The sequence below is a fragment of the Homarus americanus genome, unplaced genomic scaffold (genome assembly GCF_018991925.1).
Source record: "Homarus americanus isolate GMGI-L3 unplaced genomic scaffold, GMGI_Hamer_2.0 scaffold48354, whole genome shotgun sequence".
Classification (NCBI taxonomy): domain Eukaryota; kingdom Metazoa; phylum Arthropoda; class Malacostraca; order Decapoda; family Nephropidae; genus Homarus; species Homarus americanus.
Genome location: NW_024723833.1, coordinates 7,346,969 through 7,367,195, shown reverse-complemented (window position 1 = coordinate 7,367,195; position 20,227 = coordinate 7,346,969). Strand labels below are relative to the sequence as shown.

Below are 20,227 nucleotides of genomic sequence, written 5' to 3'. Positions count from 1 at the left end.
CGGCAAGGCCAGAGTCCCATGTGTGCCAAGTTATCGAGAGTTTACTGTATATTCAATGCTTTTTCAAAACATGTGAACAAAGTAACTTTTTAGCATTTTCCACATTTGTAGCCATAATGCTACATCATAGGTGTGTACTATGTACATTTATCAATGTTCTCATTGACAGATTTTGTCCTAAAATGCTGGGCATATTCTTATGCATTGCATTTTGCAAGTATAAATGTTCAGTCAGCATCAATGTTGTGGTTTTCGTTTTCTTTTCGCTTACATCCATGTGAAAGATCCCATTGAACTCCGTTGCTTTCCAAGTCGTGTGACAAAAGAACACTTGGGTGAAGAGGCCTTATTTCACTTCCACAGTTCCTTATTTCTATAATTCTTATTCTCTGCATCCTGCTCCTACAAATTTCATGGTTAAAATAATCCTGCTAAAAATAGAAAATATATATTTGTATCAAATTCAAGTCAAAGTTATAATTTTATTGGGAAAAATTAAAAATGCATTGTACAATACACATGAATAGTACATGGCTAAGTGCACTGACAGAAGGATCCCAAATCTGTTGCAAGACATGTACCCTGTAATTACAGTTGTTATGAATTAGCCTCTACAGTATTAAATATAATATGAAAATAAATCCTGAAGACCTGATCTTCTATACAGAAAAATAACCTGAAAAGAAAAAAAAAAACAATTACAATTCTAGTAAATCTTGAAATTAATTTTGTTAGGACACACGTGTAACATATATCATTGAATGGAAGCTGGAATAAGTGAAAAAGGCAGGTAACTACCACTTCACACCCCCCAGTTTGGGAACCACTGCTATAGAGGCTTAACTGCAGTCAGACCCCACAGAACTGTGTTCATTTATGGAAACACTACTGTACACACAGTATATTGAGCTGATGCCATCATCATCTTCAGCTTGTGATGCAGGCTGGCCAAATGGTGAAATGATACAGGCTGGGCAAGTGCCGGACACAAGGACATGAAAACACTTCTTCGGGCTTGTTCAGACTGCCAGGTACTGCTTATCTCTACAGCCTGTAATAACATGTTTACTGTTTACCTTATGTAAGCTCAGCGCCTGTTGCACAGTATACCTGTAGTACAGTACATAATATCTAATACGAACAGAATTCTGGTCACCAATAGTGTACAGTAATCTCCCGGTTAGCACGAATAATTGGTGCAGAGCTCTACTGGGTATGAGAGATTTCTGGGCAGTGAAACATTTCAAACTCGGAAAAAAATCCCACATTGCCGGAATTTTTCCAGGTACTGGGAGAAGTTTTTTAAGAGTCAACTACAGTACAGGGGTACATATCGCTAATCAGACGGACACTATCACACATCCTAGGAATGTTTCTGGGTGCTGGGGAAAACATGTGTGGCTCGCAAAAATGAGTATAAACTTTTATTCACAGCATCTGTTCTAATTCTGTTGGAGAGATGAATTTGTTACCATAATAATCCTGAATATATTCTCTACAAGATTTATCCAATTAAAGTTCCTCTAGCAAAATATTTCAACATGATATAATGCTAGACTCATTTCTTTTATGAAAAAAAAAATGTAAGAAATGTTTAAACTGGAGTGTATAAAACCATTTCTAATTTAGAAACAAGTATATTCAGGGGGTAAGCATTGTCTTTACACCTTGGCTGACCACAGACAAATTGCATATTTTGTGTTTGGGGGGGTACCTATCTGTGAATGAACATACGACAAACTTTGTTAAGTAGACACTGATTATAAAATTTTAAGTTTTGTTATGAAGTTAAAAAAAAAAAAAAAAAAAATATATATATATATATATATATATATATATATATATATATATATATATATATATATATATATATATATATATATATATATATATATATATATAATGAATGCTTACCTTTCTCTTCAAATTTGGCTCTCAATGGATGGTTATCTTTCACACTGAAAGGCAATACTGCTCTCTCATAATAATCACCACAAATTTCCAAGTTAGTGATCACAGATGACAGGAGGTGAGCCTTGCCAACCCATGTTCCTGTGGATAATATGTAAGTGTTAACATGCAGTTTTTCCTTATATTTTTCACACACGAAACAAATAGTTAAAGATCCTAAATCGTGATAAATTATAATTATGAGTTGTTTTCAAATTTTAATGCTTTCCAAATTTAAAATGTGAATACTTCAGAACAGTACCCGGTACCTGCAATATTGCACATTTAATTAAAATTGAGTCAAATACATATTAAGTAGCTTAATATAAATTAAATAATAATACAAATTTTATAGTACATCTCCATGGAGATGACAAGTTGCTATAAAATAAGAAAAATGAAGAGCATGGGTGTGTATGTGTGTGTGGACTTAGCAAGTCACCAAGTTAGACTGTCCCTGGAGCTACATCCTCCTAGCTCTCCCCCTACAAGGCCAAGCTGTATCATTGTTATTTTTCAACTCATATTTTTGGGTAGATAAACGTAATTTTATTTATTTATTTATTTTTACTGTTACAGGCACATAAAGTCATTCATACAGAATGTATATAAAACATAAGAGTGAACATTTATTACGTCCACGGAAGTTAGTGTTGAATCATGGGAGGGGGAAAGGGGAGCGCACTCCTGTCACCCATGTCCTTCGTGAAATGATTGTCAAATGGTAATGCAGTTCAGTATTTTATTTTGTTTTATTTTTTATTAGTATGTATTTTTTTTTTTTTACTTATTCCTCACATTTACGGAGGAATACATTAAACTGCAGAGGGATAAAGATGCCACACTAATCTGTGGCTACTTAAAATTCAATGCCATGGTTGGTGAAATGGTATACTGTATTGTACAAAGTAAAAACTGACTTTCTGGCCCTGACCTTGAATGAGAAACAGCCACTGCAAAATAGCTACAAGTACTGTACTTGGTGTAAAATTTAATTAAAAGTTTGTTAAATTAATTTAAAAAAAAGGGAAGGGGGGACATATGGGTTTGGTAAAAAAAAAAAGGGCATCATGTGAAAACGTTTAGGAACCATTGCTGTAGATTATTGTTTTCTTTCTCCATGGCCAGACTCATTATAAATGTTAGAGTGCCACCTTTTATAGTGATATATACTGTAAAGTCAACATTTGTTAGTTTATTTACCTGGAGCTTCAAATGAGATGGCTGTAAAATGAACATGAAGATGGTAAAATGAGGGCTGGTAATGCAGATAAACCCGCTGCTTATGAGCCGGCACACCATACTTCTCCTTGATTGCTGTCTGTGAAGAAACACACTTAAGTACAAATAAATTTAAAATTACAGATAATTATGGAAACACAAAAGTGCTTATACATTATGTATTTAATACTACATTTATTCTCCCATTACTTAATATGGTGCCTTACTGATATGTTTTTATCTATCCTTTTATCTTCCATCTGTTTCAGATGCACCCATTTTTTCTTTATCATTCTGGTTGTCCATCAAGGCTGTAAGTGACAAAGCCTTCCCAAATTGTGTAAGATGTAATAAGAGAAAGTTGATAAAAAAATAATACAGTAAACCCTCGATAACTCTGCATGGATACGGTCACGGAATGTATTAGTATAACTCGGGAAATGTCGAGATATGTAAAATTATCTGGGAAAATCTCTGCATATCTGGCCACCTGCATCACCCTACCATGCCTCTATGTCACCTACTATGATGCTTCATTCTTTGCCTGCAATGCTGGTAAGTGTTACTTTTTACATTTAGCAATTACTTGTACTGTACACATATATGTGTCAATAATTTTTAATTGTAATTTTGTAGGAGGGGTAGGAGGGTGCCTCAATAAGTCGGAATTTGGGATATCTCGGGAAGGCCAGAGCCCCATATGTGCCGAGTTATTAAGGGTTTACTGTAATTGTATACTGCCCCTTAACCCCCATTCTATCTCTAGGGGCTACATGAAGCTCAAGGGAGTACTCAGTGGTTGCTTCATTTGTTTGTCACATTGATTGGCTATCCAGGCTGTATCTCAAGCTTGACTAATTTTTTAATGTTTCATCAAGAAGACTCAAATAGAACCAACATAAATTGCCAACTTGATGTACTTTACATATTTCTCCATGTTTCCCTACTCTGCTTATTTTCATCACTTTCATTGATTCATTCATACTTACTTTCTCCTTGTACACAAACTCATTAAAAACATCTGCAACTTTTCTTCTCAATTGGGCATGAGTACAATTTCATTCAAGTACAGCAGCTGACTTACCTTTCATTTAACTCTCTCACATTCATTTCTCCATTACAACATAAAAGTACAGTACCTGTACTGTACTTTCATTACCATACCTAAGACATTGTCACCATTACAGTTCTTTGCCCATTCACCCATCCATTCAGGTGATGTACATAATACCTAATAGAACATCAAGCAGTATACCACAGGATGTATCTGGTGCCTCCCAGAACACCAAACAGTGTATCAGAGGAATTATTTACACCTCCTTACCCTCCCCCTCCTATCCTGTATTCAGTGGCCCCTCACCCATACCTACAATGCCACCACTTACAAATGGAATTTCCACCCACTTTTCTCCTCAACAACTCACCGCTACACAACCACATTGTTTGTCACTAAAACCACCTCTCCCATCACTACAAAAACCAGGACTTGGCAGTTGCCAATTATTCTCCGTCTCACTTCAAAGATTCATGAATCTCTACCCTTGAGTATAAAGTTTTTATATGGTTTTTATGGTATCAATCAAACCCTATTCCCATTACTGCTTATGGGCAGAAATTTACCACTTTAAGTGGATTTTATTTAAGTGGCAATTTTCATGTCCCTATTAGTCTTGAATAACGAGGACCCCTCATATGTTCCTGAAACAACAATGTGTTATCAACAACCAAGCCCAGGTCCACTACTAAAGTTATTAATGTTAATAATGTGAGATATCAGATAAAATGTAATGTGACTCCTTACTGTGCCTTTCTCATGTATATTTTTGAGAAGAGGGATGTGGCATCCTCTTAAATCACGTAGACATGTGATATCCCGCCGATGAACAATGGCCTGGAGGTAAAGATCCTCCATCTGTTCTCCTGTCCATTTCAGATCTGGTAGAAGAATAAAGCCAAGGTCGGGATCTGTATCTTCAAAAACGATACGTTCTGCTTCTTTCTTGTGTTCCAAGATGTTGTAGATCCACTGTGGAGAATTTATTTTTAAAAACTATATTTACAGTTATAGTCAACTCATAACTCTTTATTGGTAGTGTATGAGGAATGTGCATTGTATACATATATGAGTATGAGCATGTGCATTCTTTTAGTCTATAAATAGTGTATATACAAATGGGTGACATTCCTTGAAAAATATTCAGATAGTGAATGGCAAAAAGTGGGAAAATTAGGGTTCGGTCCCCCGACAAAACCCCAATATTGTACTGTATCACTGTACGGGTATACCTAAACATACTGTAATTACAAAAGAATGTTTAAAATGCCACTATATCATAGCCTAAGGCCTTATATACATCTAAAATCACTTAATTTAAGACAAATGAAGAAATAGAATGACAAAAATACAGTAAATGAAAGTAAAAATAATTCATCAGGTAAATAAATTAGTGTAAATTTCATGTTTAACCCTGTTCGTATAAGCTGGCATTTGTAAGGCGGACGTTCGTAAGTCAGGGACTTCCTGTACTGCATTTTTAGTACCTAACTATAAGAATACCACAATATTACAGGATACCTAAAAATAAATTAATCGGCTAGGGCCTTCCCACATTCATAGTGTCATTATCTCAAGCCTGTTTTCAATTATGACAAGTTTACTCTTGGCAATAGTGGGAGCAACCAAGGAATCAACACACCACTTGGATAACATTGTGAACAGATTCATGAAAGGATGGTACAAATACAAAAGAATAAAGAGAGAGCAATAAGCTTCAACTGAACACTAAGTGAATAACACACCAGACATGCAGTCTGAGGGAGGGTGATGATAAGCAGCCAACAATAAACCACAATACTGTACTATACTAAAAATATTATAAAATAATGCAATATATATATATATATATATATATATATATATATATATATATATATATATATATATATATATATATATATATATATATATATATATATATATATTGTACAGTTGGTACATTACAATATGAGAGGCAGATCCCTCCTGATCTTGATAGGGACTTCCAGCATACATAGCATCATTATTTCAAGCTTGTTTTCAATTATTACAGGCTTATGTGGTCTCTTGGTGATGGATGACATTGTGAACAGATTCGCAAAAGGAAGGCACAGATACATATGGATAAAGAAAAAATACTGAACTTCACTTCACTGACCACTAAACAAATGGCACACAAGGTGACACAGGCTGAGGGGGAGTGGGGTCATGTCTGCTATGCGCACTTTGAATTTTTGATCAGACCATCTTTCAGATAAGCGAGAATCGATTTAGGATAATGAAAAAGATGTGTAAGAATAGAATTTTTCGGATACGCAGATTTTTATAGAGTGATCATTCAGATAGCGAGAGATACCTGTGCTAAGTTGTATGTAATACTCTTTGCAAAAACATAATAGAAGTTACTTAGGGGTGAATAAGTCACCAGTCACACAACCAGGCTGGGCAGTGAAGAACATGTTTGTATCTCCTTACAACCTGATCAACACTTGATGCAACAGTGTGCTACCTCACCCTCATGGGACAAATGATTTACATATATATTATATTATTCTGTCCATTCTAAATGAGGTATTTTAATTTATAAAATACTATGAATGTGCTGCAGTACAGGGTACACATGAAAAAAAAACTAATACGTAGAACAAAAGTGACCAAACTTATCATTTTATAAATCAATTAATTTTTGTCTATCTCATAGGCTGGCACTCAAATGAATAATTTTATACAGCTCAGGATACAATGAACCTACTGTTTGATGTTGTAGAGCACACACATTTCTTTATAGCCATAACTTATGTTCTCTACATCAATACCAATGAGATTACTGTACAGTATTATCCTATGAAGTTTAATCTTGACTACTGGGTGTTTGTTTACCTGTTTACTGAAAGAGGATGATTCTATGAAAGGCCGGGTGACATCCTTGTACAACTCTGGTGTTTCAATGATAAATGAAGATGGTTGTTTTTCAAATCTAAGAATGTGTTTCTCCTCAGCTGGGTACACAATATTTGCTCTCACTTCTGTAAAAAAAATAAAATAAAATAAAATATAATATCAGTTAATAAAATAAATTTTATCTCCAAAACTTTACTCCCATGAAGGGCTCCCCTCTCATGAGGGTAGCCATGACAGAAGAGCCCTTTGGTCAGCCTATCACTACACATTTATTTTGCCTACTTTAATCCCCTTATCTTCTCTCCCATTCTCCTCTTCATTAATATTCTAAGATGAAGGCTGTACCCTTCTCATTAACACATCAATGATCAGCTACATGATATGTACACACCTTTGGCAGGGAGGTTGTTGAAACGCAACCAAATGTTTTTACTTTGTGTTGTGATAATGTACAGTACAGTATGAACGGGGACTAAACTGTAACTGCGAGTTCACGTTCAAGAGAGCGATAATGACCTGTTCCGAAAAAGAAAAAGTCGCTGTCTGTCACTATACACCCAGGCTCTCTGGTCAATGTGCGACAGTGCAGAGTCATCAATTTAGAGATCACCTTAGCTGATCTCTGACAGGGGTTGTCAAGCATGGAATTTCTAAACAATATGAGGAATACAGTACCGGTAGGTATAATAATACTAAATATTCTACAAGGGGGTTTGTTATACATTTATTACAGAACTATACTATAATTTGTTATACAATACATACAGTATAATATGGTGCAATAACAAACAATTGCTGTATAAACAGAAATACAGAGCAAGCAGTGTTACCATCTGTCTGGTGTGAAGGTGTGGCTTGGAATGATGTGAAAACCAGTGTGGTAGAGCCTGATGGGTCTCTTCTTTCTTGTTTAACAGAGAAAAACATGTGCTTCTACTCCCCTTTCCAGTAGCAATAACGGAGGACAAACTACAGGTTGACTACCCTTTATCCGAAAAGCTCTGAAGACCGAATTTTTTTTTTTTTTTTTAAACAGGGATTAGCCCATCGGGGCCTGGGGGCGAAAATGTAACAGTAATAATAATTATAATAATAATTATTCATAGTAAATACAAAATTTAATACAAATACACCCAAATAAAATAATAATGATAACAATAATACTGTAATAATAAAATAATAATAATTAAGAAATACAAGAATGATAAAAAGTGAGAAACACAACCTAGACCTAAGAATTATTATTATTATTATTATTATTATTATTATTATTATTATTATTATTATTATTATTATTATATCCCCCCGCACAAATGTGGGTCAGTGACTTGTGCCCAGGTGGGCTAATACACAAACATTAAAAAAAAAAAAAAAAAAATTATGTAAACCGAAAAATTCCGAATTCCGAAATGCCTCTGGCCCCAAGGATTTCGGATAAGGGATTGTCAACCTGTATTAGTATTGGGTGCATGTGTCATATTACCTGTTGGAACACTAGTACTACCACCTTTGTGGTTTCTAGATTCAGTTATGTGAGCTGTCTAGTCATGGCCATAAATGAGGGTTGATCTTGAAATCCCATTTCATGGCTGATACCAGAACTAAGCAGCTCAGATCACTCCCCCTTCCCATGGGTTAGTGTGAAAGTCTTCCAGGGATAGACATCTGAAAACCATTATGATGGAGTTGAAGAAGGGAGAGGTGTGCACTAGCTGGTGTGATGTTGATGTGATGGTTGCAGTAAGAAAGGACAGACTAAGTGTAAGATTAGTCCCACCCAATAAGTATGGTCTCATCCCATTCTGGGCCCAGATTTTAAAAACCTTGTATAATCTAACTATTTCTCATAAAAAGAGTTACTTGGTAGTATCTCAGTTACGTGCTAACCATAAGAACATCGCTAGGGTTGAGGTACTGTAGCACACCTCGGAGCATTCCATGCATCGAGCAAGTTGGAGTTATGAGACAGAGCTATGAGTGCACTTGACCATTGTGACCTTCTTCAATTAAGTATTCTATAATAAGGCTTAAGTACAGTCATGGAGTCAATTATCAACTGAATTGGAACTGATTTGGAAAATGCATGAATTGGAGTTGAAGACAAAATATTTAAAATAAACAATGTAATTGGAATTGACGTTATATTAAAAAATAAAATGTGGTTTTTTTTTTTAAGGTTTGTTCGATATGTGTAATGTGTGTGAAACCAATTTCACACTTGATTTAAGACTCGCAAATTCTGTGAGACAGTGTGGGTTAAACACATGTGTCCAGCATGTGTCCTTGCCTGGCCCACACTCGTGTCGGAGCATGATGTAATCTCTCGACAACTCCCAGAAAATTTGTTTCCAGGCCCAGAATGGAGAAGTTTGGAGAGATTTTTCCAGAAAATGCGCCAGATTTTCATCCTTGGAAATTCGTTCTCTTGCCCAAGATGGAGATAGTTTTCCCCCAAAATTTTTGGCTCATTTTCAATTCCGGCTATTGGAAAATTCCAGGAAACGGGTTTCCGGCTAACGGGGAGATTACTGTACAGTACTGTATCCTGAATCAAAATCCTGAGATTCCACTGTACAGCATGTTATTTCATAGAGAATATGAGTGGTTGCCTACCTTTAAAAGCATGTACAGTAACTTAATTTAAAAAACCTCATACTGTAGATGGGATCATACCTGTACATGTTTTTGAAAATCCCAAACTAAACCTTATTTCCCATACGAAGAAAACTTTGTAAAGCTACCAGGATGATTTTACTCTCCTAACAAGCCCATCAAACCTTGAAGGAGACAACTACACTATAAAGTGGATATACAGTAGGTACAAAACACACTACAACTCACCATTAAGCTCACATGGCAACAGTGCTGTCTTGTTGTAATAAATATCATTTTGAAATATATTTTTCAAACTTGTATTGCCAGTGAATATTTCTTGTAATTTATCACTGTTGAATGGAAGTTTCTGTGGAGAAAAATGATCATGAACTGAATGCATCTTACACTAAAAGAACTTATTAAGCCCAAAGCCATGAAAAACCTATCATTATAATCTAGAATCTCGTGAGTTTACTTTAATTTAAATATGTTATTTCCCATAAATAAAGGATGCAAGAAGTCTGACCAAATGTTGTAATAGTGAACTCTGGTAACTATAGATTCACCCTGCATACACAAAATCCTCAGTGTTTCTTTGTTTAAAATTAAAATTATTTGTAGCAAAATAAAATCAAGTAAAATACAAAAATAAATTGTAGAATTTATTAATTTGGAACTTTTTATTCATTAAATATTAAGGAATCTTGATACAAAAAAATCACTGCTTGTTGTCTATTGCTAGTGACAAGATTGCCAAATGGCAATGCAGTATTTTTTCTTATTTTTATTATGTGCTATTGTATTTTGTAATACCGGTATACAGTACTATGTATCGATTGTATTGTTTATCATAGCAAAAAATGTGGCAGCGTATCCCTGTTGAGCATGGTATTCAAACTTACGAATTTAGCTGATTTTGGAAGAATTTCTACTGTATGTATATGTATACTATAGGCAGTCCCCGGGTTACGTACAAGTTTTGTTCCTACAGACGTTTTTAAGTCAAAACACATACCCTGTGTGCATACTATACTTACAGAACAATGTTTAAAATCCCACTATATCATAGCTTAAGTCCTATATACATCTAAAATCACTTAATTTAAGAGAAGAAAAAGAATGACAAAATACAGTAAATGAAAGTAAAAAAATAAGTCATCAGGTAAAGGTAGTAGGTAGTAGGCAGCTATCAAACAGTACTACTGCATGGGAAGATATTGGAAGCATAATGTGTTTTAATGTGCCTGGGTGGGCTGATCTGCAAAAATAAAAAAATTCAAGTTTAACTTTATGGGACCTCGCTCTTTATCAGTGGATGTTCTTAAGTCAGATGTACGTAACCTGGTGACCTCCTGTTTTATATATACAGTACAGTATATATATATATATTATGATATAATACCTACCTTTCAGATATCCTAGCCACTAAAGTCAAGTTTCCTGGATCTATACCAATGACTTTCTGAGCATATTATATTCAAGTCACCTAGTGAAGGGTGACTGAAAAATCAAATCAAATACAGTACATGTACTGTACCGGTGCAATATATAGCTGATGAAATTCAGAATCTATAGATTCCTCACTAGACTCCTTCTTACAATCAAATTTTTGGAATCCATGCTTTAGTTACCTGAAGCATGACAACAGCAGTGCCTTCTCTACCTTGGAGACGTCCCTCTACAGCTACTGACTTATGTTCCTCACTATTATTCAAGATGCGTATGAACTCAAAATCTTCAAAAGAAGAGAAGAGTTCCACCTGATCACAATTCTTGTCAGTGGTACTGTCAACAGCATTACTACAGTCATCTGTCCGCATTTTCTTAACTGGTGGTGGTAAGAAATCTTTAGCTACAGCTTCTGCCATCTTCCTGTCAAATGCAAATAAAACGATTACTATTTTTTTCTTTATACAGTGGACTTGCGATCATTTCTAGATACAAATTCACGTTCTTAAATTCAAGTGTACCTCTATTACTACCTCTTCTTTTTTAATTTTGTTGTTAAATATTTATAATTCATGGCTGAGCAACAGCTGCCACATGTCTATTTTCATAAGAAACTATAAAGTTCCAGAAAATTAAACCAATTTCTAATTATTTCAATTTAATCCAATTTCACTATAATTTGTGATTTGATAATTCAGTGTCTTTTAGTACCTAACCTGCAAATTATCACGACTCCACTGTATACACCTTACTTATATAATTCTTCATAGAAGCAGATACAGTATATAATCTGCTGATAATTGCAGTAAAAGTTAAATTATTTCTGATTGCCGACTTCATAAACCTAATCCAATTATAAATTTCACTGATAATAAGTGTGAATTCCCTTAAATCAGATGAATATTTAATGTTCCCAAAGCTCCCTTACAGAAATCATAAATTGAATTCCTTATTGTAGAAAAAAGTGAACACAGAAATGGGGAATTGATCCTGAAATCCTATATAATCAGACTTATATAATACCCTTACTCAGGTAGATCTTTGTGATAGGGAACAACTTACAAGAAAGAGGGCCCTTGTGCTTGTCATTTGGGCTTTAGGATCTGTTAAGGTATATCCATTAATTATTATCTAACCAATCATCCTTCATTCCCCCATGCACATTCCACTCTAAATTAATGGGAGGTTTTTCAAAGGGGTAGTACTTTGATCATTTCCTTAAAAGGTTACCCAGTACATAGCTTAGTTCACAGCTAGTAAGTGATGCTGAAGTGCATAATCTATCTCAGCACAGCCATGAAAATGTGTAGAATCAGTGAAAATTATCCACAACTTCCAGTTCTGGTTCCAGCTTTCCAATGAGAGCAAAACCATAATGACCACTAGCTTGACATAAATTTTTTGTTTTTTGTCTATGTGACACAACTTTGTGGCCTGGCATGATAGAACCTTGCTCGTGCAACCAATTATGACCAGTCGCACGTGCAGTTAGTTACTGCAGCATCTGTTTGATCATGTTACTCAGTGAGAACAATGGAATTAGCTGAACTAAAGGTCATTTAATGACAGCTATGACAGGCATTATGGTAGTATATTGACCAAGATATGCTGCCTTACAAAGACACAGTACCCTGTACATGTTTATAGTCATTATTATAATGATTATCACATGTCTCTCTTTACAAAATAATTTACAAGACAATTCAAAGAAAGGTTACCAGAAGTACAGTACGAGAAACAAAGGTAAATATTTACAAGTGGACAACCATGGATTTTTTTTTTTAGCAATGTGTTTTTCCCATGTTTTAGAGTCTAAAACATGGGAAATTTAGACAATTTTAAGCCATTTTTCTTCTATGACGTTTCCCTCACAAATTACCTAAAAATTAACTAACCTAACCCAACCTCATCTCGCCTCTTTGGACCCCCCTCCCCCGCTATATATAAGTCATTTGCGATGGAAATGTCATCGACGAAAAGTGTCTTAGAATTGTCTAAACTATTAATTCCAAAGATTCCATGGTTGTGTAAAAGTAAAACAATACCAAACATTTAAACTGATCTCTACTTGATTGCTATGCCTTCAGCTTTTAGGCAAAAAAAAAAAATCTAAACTGTATTGCTGAACTATCATTTATTGTTGTTGCCATCCGTTTGCTCCTGTTAAAACAAAATAAAGCAATATTGCATAGTATTTTGCCACCAACAGAATCTCGGGAATTTTATCTTTGCAACAAATGTAGTCCATAACTATGGACAGGTGCCTTTACCGACACTATTAAAACTCTGGAATGTTAATCAGTTGTGGTTTTAATTGAAATAACAGTATTAGCCGTCAGTTGGGAGCCGCCGGCCACACCAATGGGACACTTCAATTAAGTAAACGACCATAAACTGTGTGTTGGCACGTACTGCACGTCAAGTTTAGCATAAACAAATTAAAAAATTAACAGGTAAAAGAAGACCCTTTAATATTTTCACCTTAATATACCCAAACGTGAGATGAGCAAATGTTGAAAGCCTGTAAACAAACAACAAACAAACCGGTACCGTTCACCTCCATCACCATAATCAGTCAAACTCAGGGGTAAGACGTTATTGAATCCCACACCTAAACCCTCTTGAATTTATATGTGGTTGATAACAGTTAGAAATGATGAAAATTTTATGAAATATTAGAAAAATCACATTTAGTAATTTGGAAACACAGCTTCGTTATTCACTACGTACGGGGTAAGGGATTCAATATAGGCCTGGGGTAAAGCGGTTAAAGCCTACCCGAATCAGAAATCTGCTTGAACATTCCCCTAAATTTGTTGACGTCATCAAACTCTCTGACGTCACTATTCAGTGGTATTATGGGTAAGCGCGCGAACCTGTGAGACCACCTGAGATTGACAAATTGTAAATACCCGGTAAATGGAATCTTATGGACGTCGGTTTGTTTATGTTGCTTGGTTGCTGTTGTAGTAGTTGTTATAGATGCCACACTTTTGTTATATTCTGGGTTGTGGAAATAAATCCAGTAAACACCCCAGTCTTTCCTTTTATCGAATACCCAAGATACCAACTTGGGGAGATGAACACAAGAAAGTAATAAGTGAAAGAAGAAAACTATGGTTGTCTCGTATTTCTAGAGCCCAGACTTCAAACCCTCAACACTGGAAGGTCTGTGATAAGCACTTAATAACAGGTAATTATAATCGATAAAGTATCAGTCATCAGTAATGAGTTATGTACACGATTTTTTTCTACTTTGGTACTTTTACTTTATCCCCTTCCCCACTGATTGGTTCGTTAGCTGTTTGGGCAGTCGATCGTTAGCAAGTACTGGGCATGCATTGGTTCCTGAATGTATCTGAACCTGCTCCAGTGTTGGTTAGGTCTGGTCTTGAAAGAGCTCACATTCAGTGCCGTCACAACACTCTGGCAGGTTGTTCCAAAGTTCACAATTCTCACTCCAAAAAAGTTTGCCCTCAGTTTTCTATATTGTGTCTTCAACCTTCAGCTGTGACCCCTTGTTCACCTTGGCCTAAATATTCGATATTATTACCCAATAAGTTTGTCAAATCTCTATTCATCTTATTGAGGGACAAAGATTCATATTGTAGCGGTGAGTTATGTTATATTCAAAGCATCTCAAAGATGGATATTATATTTAGTAAACCCATCATCAAGCCAGTCATAATTATTACTCTTGTTAAGTATGTTTTATTTTTAAGTGGATCAAATAAATTTGTTAGTTACAACAGCATCCTTGGCAAAAGAAAAATCACATACAGTATACTTTAACGGGTACTTTTAATAAAATAATAATCATTGCCTAAGATTAATGCAATACATTTACTTAATTATACGGCACATTTTGACAGAAAACCAAGGATGCTATTAGCCTTATTGGTAGTTAATTTAACCAATGGTAGTAAGCTGTATTCCTTGTTGATTGCTTATATACTTATTACTAAGATAGGATGCCTTTACTTGGTAAATATAAAGAAGAGAGACACCATAGATAATTATCATGATTTAATTCTTCTTCTACAAGAGTACTTTCCATTCCTCGATGTATCTACTGTATTTATGTATTAGTCACTAAAATCAATCAACCCAACCCAACCCTACAAGGACCTAAGTTAAGCATAATCTGACCTAACCTTGACAAACACAGTGTCACAAAGTAAAAACAAAATAATTTGTCGATTTAGACTAAACTAGAAAAATAGTTATACCTTACCTTTTTTTTTTTTTAATGGGATTAGCCCTCCCGGGCACAGGTCACTGACCCACATTGGAGCCTGGGGGTGGGGGGGCGAAAATGTAATAATAATAATATTAATCATAATAATAATAAATAATAGTCATAATAATTCATAATAAATAAAATTTGATAAAACAAACAAAAATATAATAATTAAATAATGATGATAATAATACAGTAACTGTAATAATAATAATAATATTATTAATAATAAAGAACTATAAATACAAAAATGAAAAAAGAAGATCAAAAGTGAGAAACGATATATGTATGTTGTATTGTCAATGGTAAGAGAAACAATTGAGACCCTGCAATTGCGTGTAAATGAAGCAGTAAGTCAGATCAGCAACCTGGGACCTGGTCACAATTTTCGTGATGCCATATGGCAGCAGGGTCTACCATTAGACAACACATTATGCTTCCAATATCTTCCCAGGCGGTAGTACCTGTTTGCAACATGCCATTATATGTTTTGTGCTCTTTGCTTCAGGTGCTCCTACCGAATTATATGGTAGAAACAACCCTGACTAGGCACCTGTACTGAACCTTGAACATTCCAAGTTTGTATCAAATGAACCCAATGCTATGAAGGCAATGGAACGATGTGAACGATCAAGAAACGAGCTGCTGCCTTTGCTGCAGGCAGAGGGTTTGTGGGGTATGGTAGTTTGGTTCACACTCAGGATGGGATGGAGAAAGGAAACTCACAATGTGCTCTCTGTATACATGTTGTATTGGATGTACAATGCAGCTTGGTGCTGGGAAGTGGCAGCGTGGTTACAAGCGTGATGTAGAGAGAGCTGGTTGGTGAGGATGCTCAGAGAAGGACAGCTTGTGGGTCGCCATGCTCGCCAGCGGGGGCGAGGGCCACCAGGCAACGGTGGAGGAGGTGGTGTTGCTTGCTGCGGCTGTAGCTAGAAGAAGAGAGAGGTCACCACGAGGTCAGGTCTTAAATAGCGGGGGTAGGCGTGGCTTAGTAGTTGACCCCCGCTCCGTGGGCGGCGCTGGTTGACCTAGACCATGAGGCATACACTGGGGAATTCGCGGGGTCGGCTACTCAGTGACAAACAGCGTTTGTAGGGGAGAAATCCACTACAATACTCTCCCCTTCCCTCCAGGCGGTGTAGGAGACTTGTTGTCTGCAGGGTTGCATAGCACATGTGAGGCAGAACGGGCGGTGCATGCCACATGTGAGTCATAACGGCGATGGCGTGGATGAGCCGGCCACTAGAGGAGACAACTGTCTAGATACACAATATCTGTGGGAGTAGAGAGGGAGAAAAAGGGTGTGTGGAGGCGATGAATGTTGTGCTTCCCTCACTGCAGGTACAGAGTCGTCAGATGCGCCTGCTGGGGTGTGTTGGCCTGGGTCAGGAGCAGGGGCTGCGTCAGCAGAAGCGGATGAGGGCTCGTGACAGCAGCTGGGTCCACGACAGCAGCAGGGTGCAGGACAGTAGCAGGGGGTACCTGAGGGAGAAAAGAGGGGTGTGTGGGTCCGCACTCAGGCGCATGGGCCGCGTCGGGAGCAGGGGCTGCATCAGGAGGAGCGGCAGGGTGTACTGCTGGGCCGGGGGCGGCGTCGGAGGCAGGACGGGTGTGCTGGGGTCGGTAGGACGTGGTGCTTGGGGCAGGAAGAGGAGCTGGTGTCTGCTTAGAGAAGCAGTGCTGCTCTAGGGTGTCTAACCTGCGGTGTAGAGACAGTAGCTGTAGAGCCGATGAGAGCTGCCTCTGTGTGGATAAGCCAGTCTTCCATGTTGCTTGAAGACTGGGAGCGTGATCGGTTTCTCCTCCATCCTGTGTGAGTGTGAATCTCCGGGAGTCACTATTTGTGGGGTACGGGATGTCTGGGTTCACACTCAGGATGGGATGGAGAAAGGAAACTCACAATGTGCTCTCTGTATACATGTTGTATTGGATGTACAATGCAGCTTGGTGCTGGGAAGTGGCAGCGTGGTTACAAGCGTGATGTAGCGAGAGCTGGTTGGTGAGGATGCTCAGAGGAGGACCAGCTTGTGGGTCGCCATGCTCGCCGGCGGGAGCGAGGACCGCAAGGCAGCGGCGGAGGAGGTGGTGTTGCTTGCTGCGGCTGTAGCTAGAAGAAGAGAGAGGTCACCACGAGGTCAGGTCTTAAATAGCGGGGGTAGGCGTGGTTTAGTAGTTGACCCCCACTCCGTGGGCGGCGCTGGTTGACCTAGACCACGGCTACTCAGCGACAAACAGCGTTTGCAGGGGAGAAATCCACTACAGGTTTACTACAGCTGAAGAAACAAGCAGGTTAGGGCTGATATGATATTTAACTAGAGTTCGGTTTATATATAATTTTGAGAGATTTGGTTACTGGTATATTTTACCCCTTTTGATAATGTTTTTAATTATACAACGTATTTTTTAACCAGCTACACTCAAAATCCATATTTTTGTATTTTTCAGAACAAGTAAATGTTTATGCTTAAATCCAATATATATTTTGTACCATAAACTCATAAACTTAGTTTTTCTGTACACTATTGATGATGGAGTCGAAGTGTTATTTACTGTACTGTATATACTTTGAATTCCTTCCAGAAATGAAATTATACCAAATTCACCTCAATGGATTGTCCTCCTTTTTAATCAACACAAGAAACCATTAATACAACAACTGTGTGTGTGTGTAATTTATTCAAAACTTATAGTGGGCATTCGTAATTGTTTTATCTCTAAAGCGATGAGAAGGATGCCCCATAGGCCACAGCCTCCCAGAGAGTAGCTGTGAAGAGCTGCAGAAGGACCTCTGTGGGCTCCAAGAATGGTCGAAGAAATGGCTGCTGAGATTCAATGTCATGAAGTGTAAGAGGATGCACCTGGGGCGTACCAACGGTAAGGAGGCGTATCATATGTCCTAACGGGATGAAGAAACTGCACTATTTGAGATTGAATGTGAGAAGGACCTAGGTGTGTATGTTGACAATGAGCTGAAGTTCTCAGGCCATTGCGAGAAGAAGGTAAATCAGGCAAATATATTATTGGGTCCTATAAGAAGGTCGTTCAGATATCTAGACGGTCCGTCCCTCATAACGATCTTCAAGAGTGAAGTGCTTCCCCATCTGGAGTACTGTCACCCCGTCTGGTCCCCGAGATATGCTAAGGACTGTCAGTTGGTTGAAAATGTTCAAAGGAGGGCCACCAGACTGGTGCCTGCACTTTGACACCTCAGCTACCCTGAGAGATTGGAGCGCCTGAACTTGCCTAGCTTATACTACAGACGGGCAAGGGGTGACCTAATTGAGGTGTATAAGCATCTCAAGGGGCACTACTCAGTCGAGTGTCCTTACTTGGAGCTGGCGGACGCTCGCCCCACAAGGGGTCACAGCTCAAGATTGAAGAAGCCGCAAGTCCAGAAAACTGTGAGGGCAAACTTTTTCGGAGTGAGAGTTGTGAACTCTTGGAACAATCTACCAGAAAGTGTTGTGGCGGCACTGAGTGTGAGCTCTTTCAAGACAAGACTTGACCAACACTGGAGCAGGTTCAGGTACATTCGGGAGCCGGTGCATGCCCAGTACTTGCCAACAGTGCGTAACAGAGACGTGACCGATCGCCCAAGCGGCTAACGAGCCGATCAGTGGTGAAGAAGATAATAGTAAAAAGAACAAAACCCTGTGGAACACCACTATTGGTAGAGAAAGCGAGAGATCGATCTCCCAACTGCCATGGATCGGTTCTCAAGGAAGCTAGAAATTAGAGAACAAAGTGGGGGAGAAAAAACATAAGAGGGAGTTTAGAAAGCAAAGATTTGTGTCATACCCTGTCAAATGCTTTGGAGATGTCGAGGGCCACGACGAAAGTTCCCCATAATCCCTAAGAGAGGATGACCAAAGATGGGTGCAGTAGGAGAGCCGATCACCTGTAGATCTCGCCTGGCGAAAGCCATATTGGTGATCCGACAAAAGAGAAAGGCATTCAAGGTGACGAAGAAAATGAGAGTTTAAGAGGGATGAAGTTAGGGCAATGGGGCGATAGTTAGAGGGATTAGAATGGCCACTCTTCTTCGGGATGGGTTGAACCAAGGCATGTTTCCAAGAAGAAGGAAAAGTTTGTGTTTTGAGGCAAAGGCGAAAGAGGCGAGCGAGCACAGAGACTAGAATTTCGTCACACTCCCCCAGAACACGAGGGGGTATTTCGTCCGGTCCATGCTCCTTACATCCAACCTGGAAAACACACCAGCAACCCTACGAGTGGAGATTATAGGACTAGGCCTATGCTTCCAATATAACTATAAATAAGATTCTATTTGATTATTTCCTCTTGACTGTACTAAAACGATTAAATACCTGCCGTATTCATAAACCTATTTGCAATAATAAAATTAGACAAAAGGTAATCTTCAGTACATAGTGCAGAAGTTATGATCTAAGAGTATGGTACTATGAACACAACTTGACTACTCCGGGTACTTCAGTGGTCCACGGATGCTTCAAATGACAGGAAGGAATTTAAACTTACGTAATAGATCCAAGAATATTGTTTTTAATTTGAGAGACGATACTATACTCTTCAAAGAAGCACATATAACTGGGTTTTTTTTCCTGTTAACAATCAAGCTTGTTCATAAATACACAAATCTAAATTAATACACTATTAACACGTGGCACGCCAGCGTTCGGCCGCGTCGGCTCAAGCTGTCAGGTTCGAGCCTCAGGGGAGTCAGAGTGGACGAACTTTAAAATATTTTATTTTTCCTGCTAATATAGCTGTCCTTATATATTTACATACATAATATATCAATATATTTATTTTCATAATAATGACATAATAAAATGTTTAATGTGCAAACCTAC

General features: G+C 37.7%; 1 protein-coding gene across 1 annotated transcript; it reads right to left on the bottom strand.

Annotated features, from left to right (window-relative positions):
- Positions 1 to 468: 468 nt before the first annotated feature.
- LOC121863847 (m7GpppX diphosphatase-like) lies at positions 469 to 13,718 on the bottom strand. Its single transcript, XM_042362729.1, has 8 exons — positions 13,634 to 13,718; positions 11,335 to 11,575; positions 9,950 to 10,070; positions 7,088 to 7,233; positions 4,973 to 5,197; positions 3,154 to 3,271; positions 1,915 to 2,052; positions 469 to 676 (listed from the first exon to the last, which is right to left on the bottom strand). The coding sequence occupies exons 2-8, from the start codon at positions 11,569 to 11,571 to the stop codon at positions 660 to 662; spliced, it is 1,002 nt and encodes a 333-aa protein (XP_042218663.1). The 5' UTR covers positions 11,572 to 11,575; positions 13,634 to 13,718; the 3' UTR covers positions 469 to 659.
- Between the last annotated feature and the right edge of the window lie 6,509 nt (positions 13,719 to 20,227).

Bases quoted from the DNA above. Each gene is read 5' to 3' on its own strand.
- LOC121863847 (XM_042362729.1), bottom strand. From the start codon at position 11,571: ATGGCAGAAGCTGTAGCTAAAGATTTCTTACCACCACCAGTTAAGAAA. The intron at 5,198-7,087 runs GTAAACAAACAC...AATTCTCCACAG, and splicing joins CATCCTCTTTCAGTAAACAG to TGGATCTACAACATCTTGGA. The intron at 2,053-3,153 runs GTAAATAAACTA...TATTATCCACAG, and splicing joins CATCTCATTTGAAGCTCCAG to GAACATGGGTTGGCAAGGCT.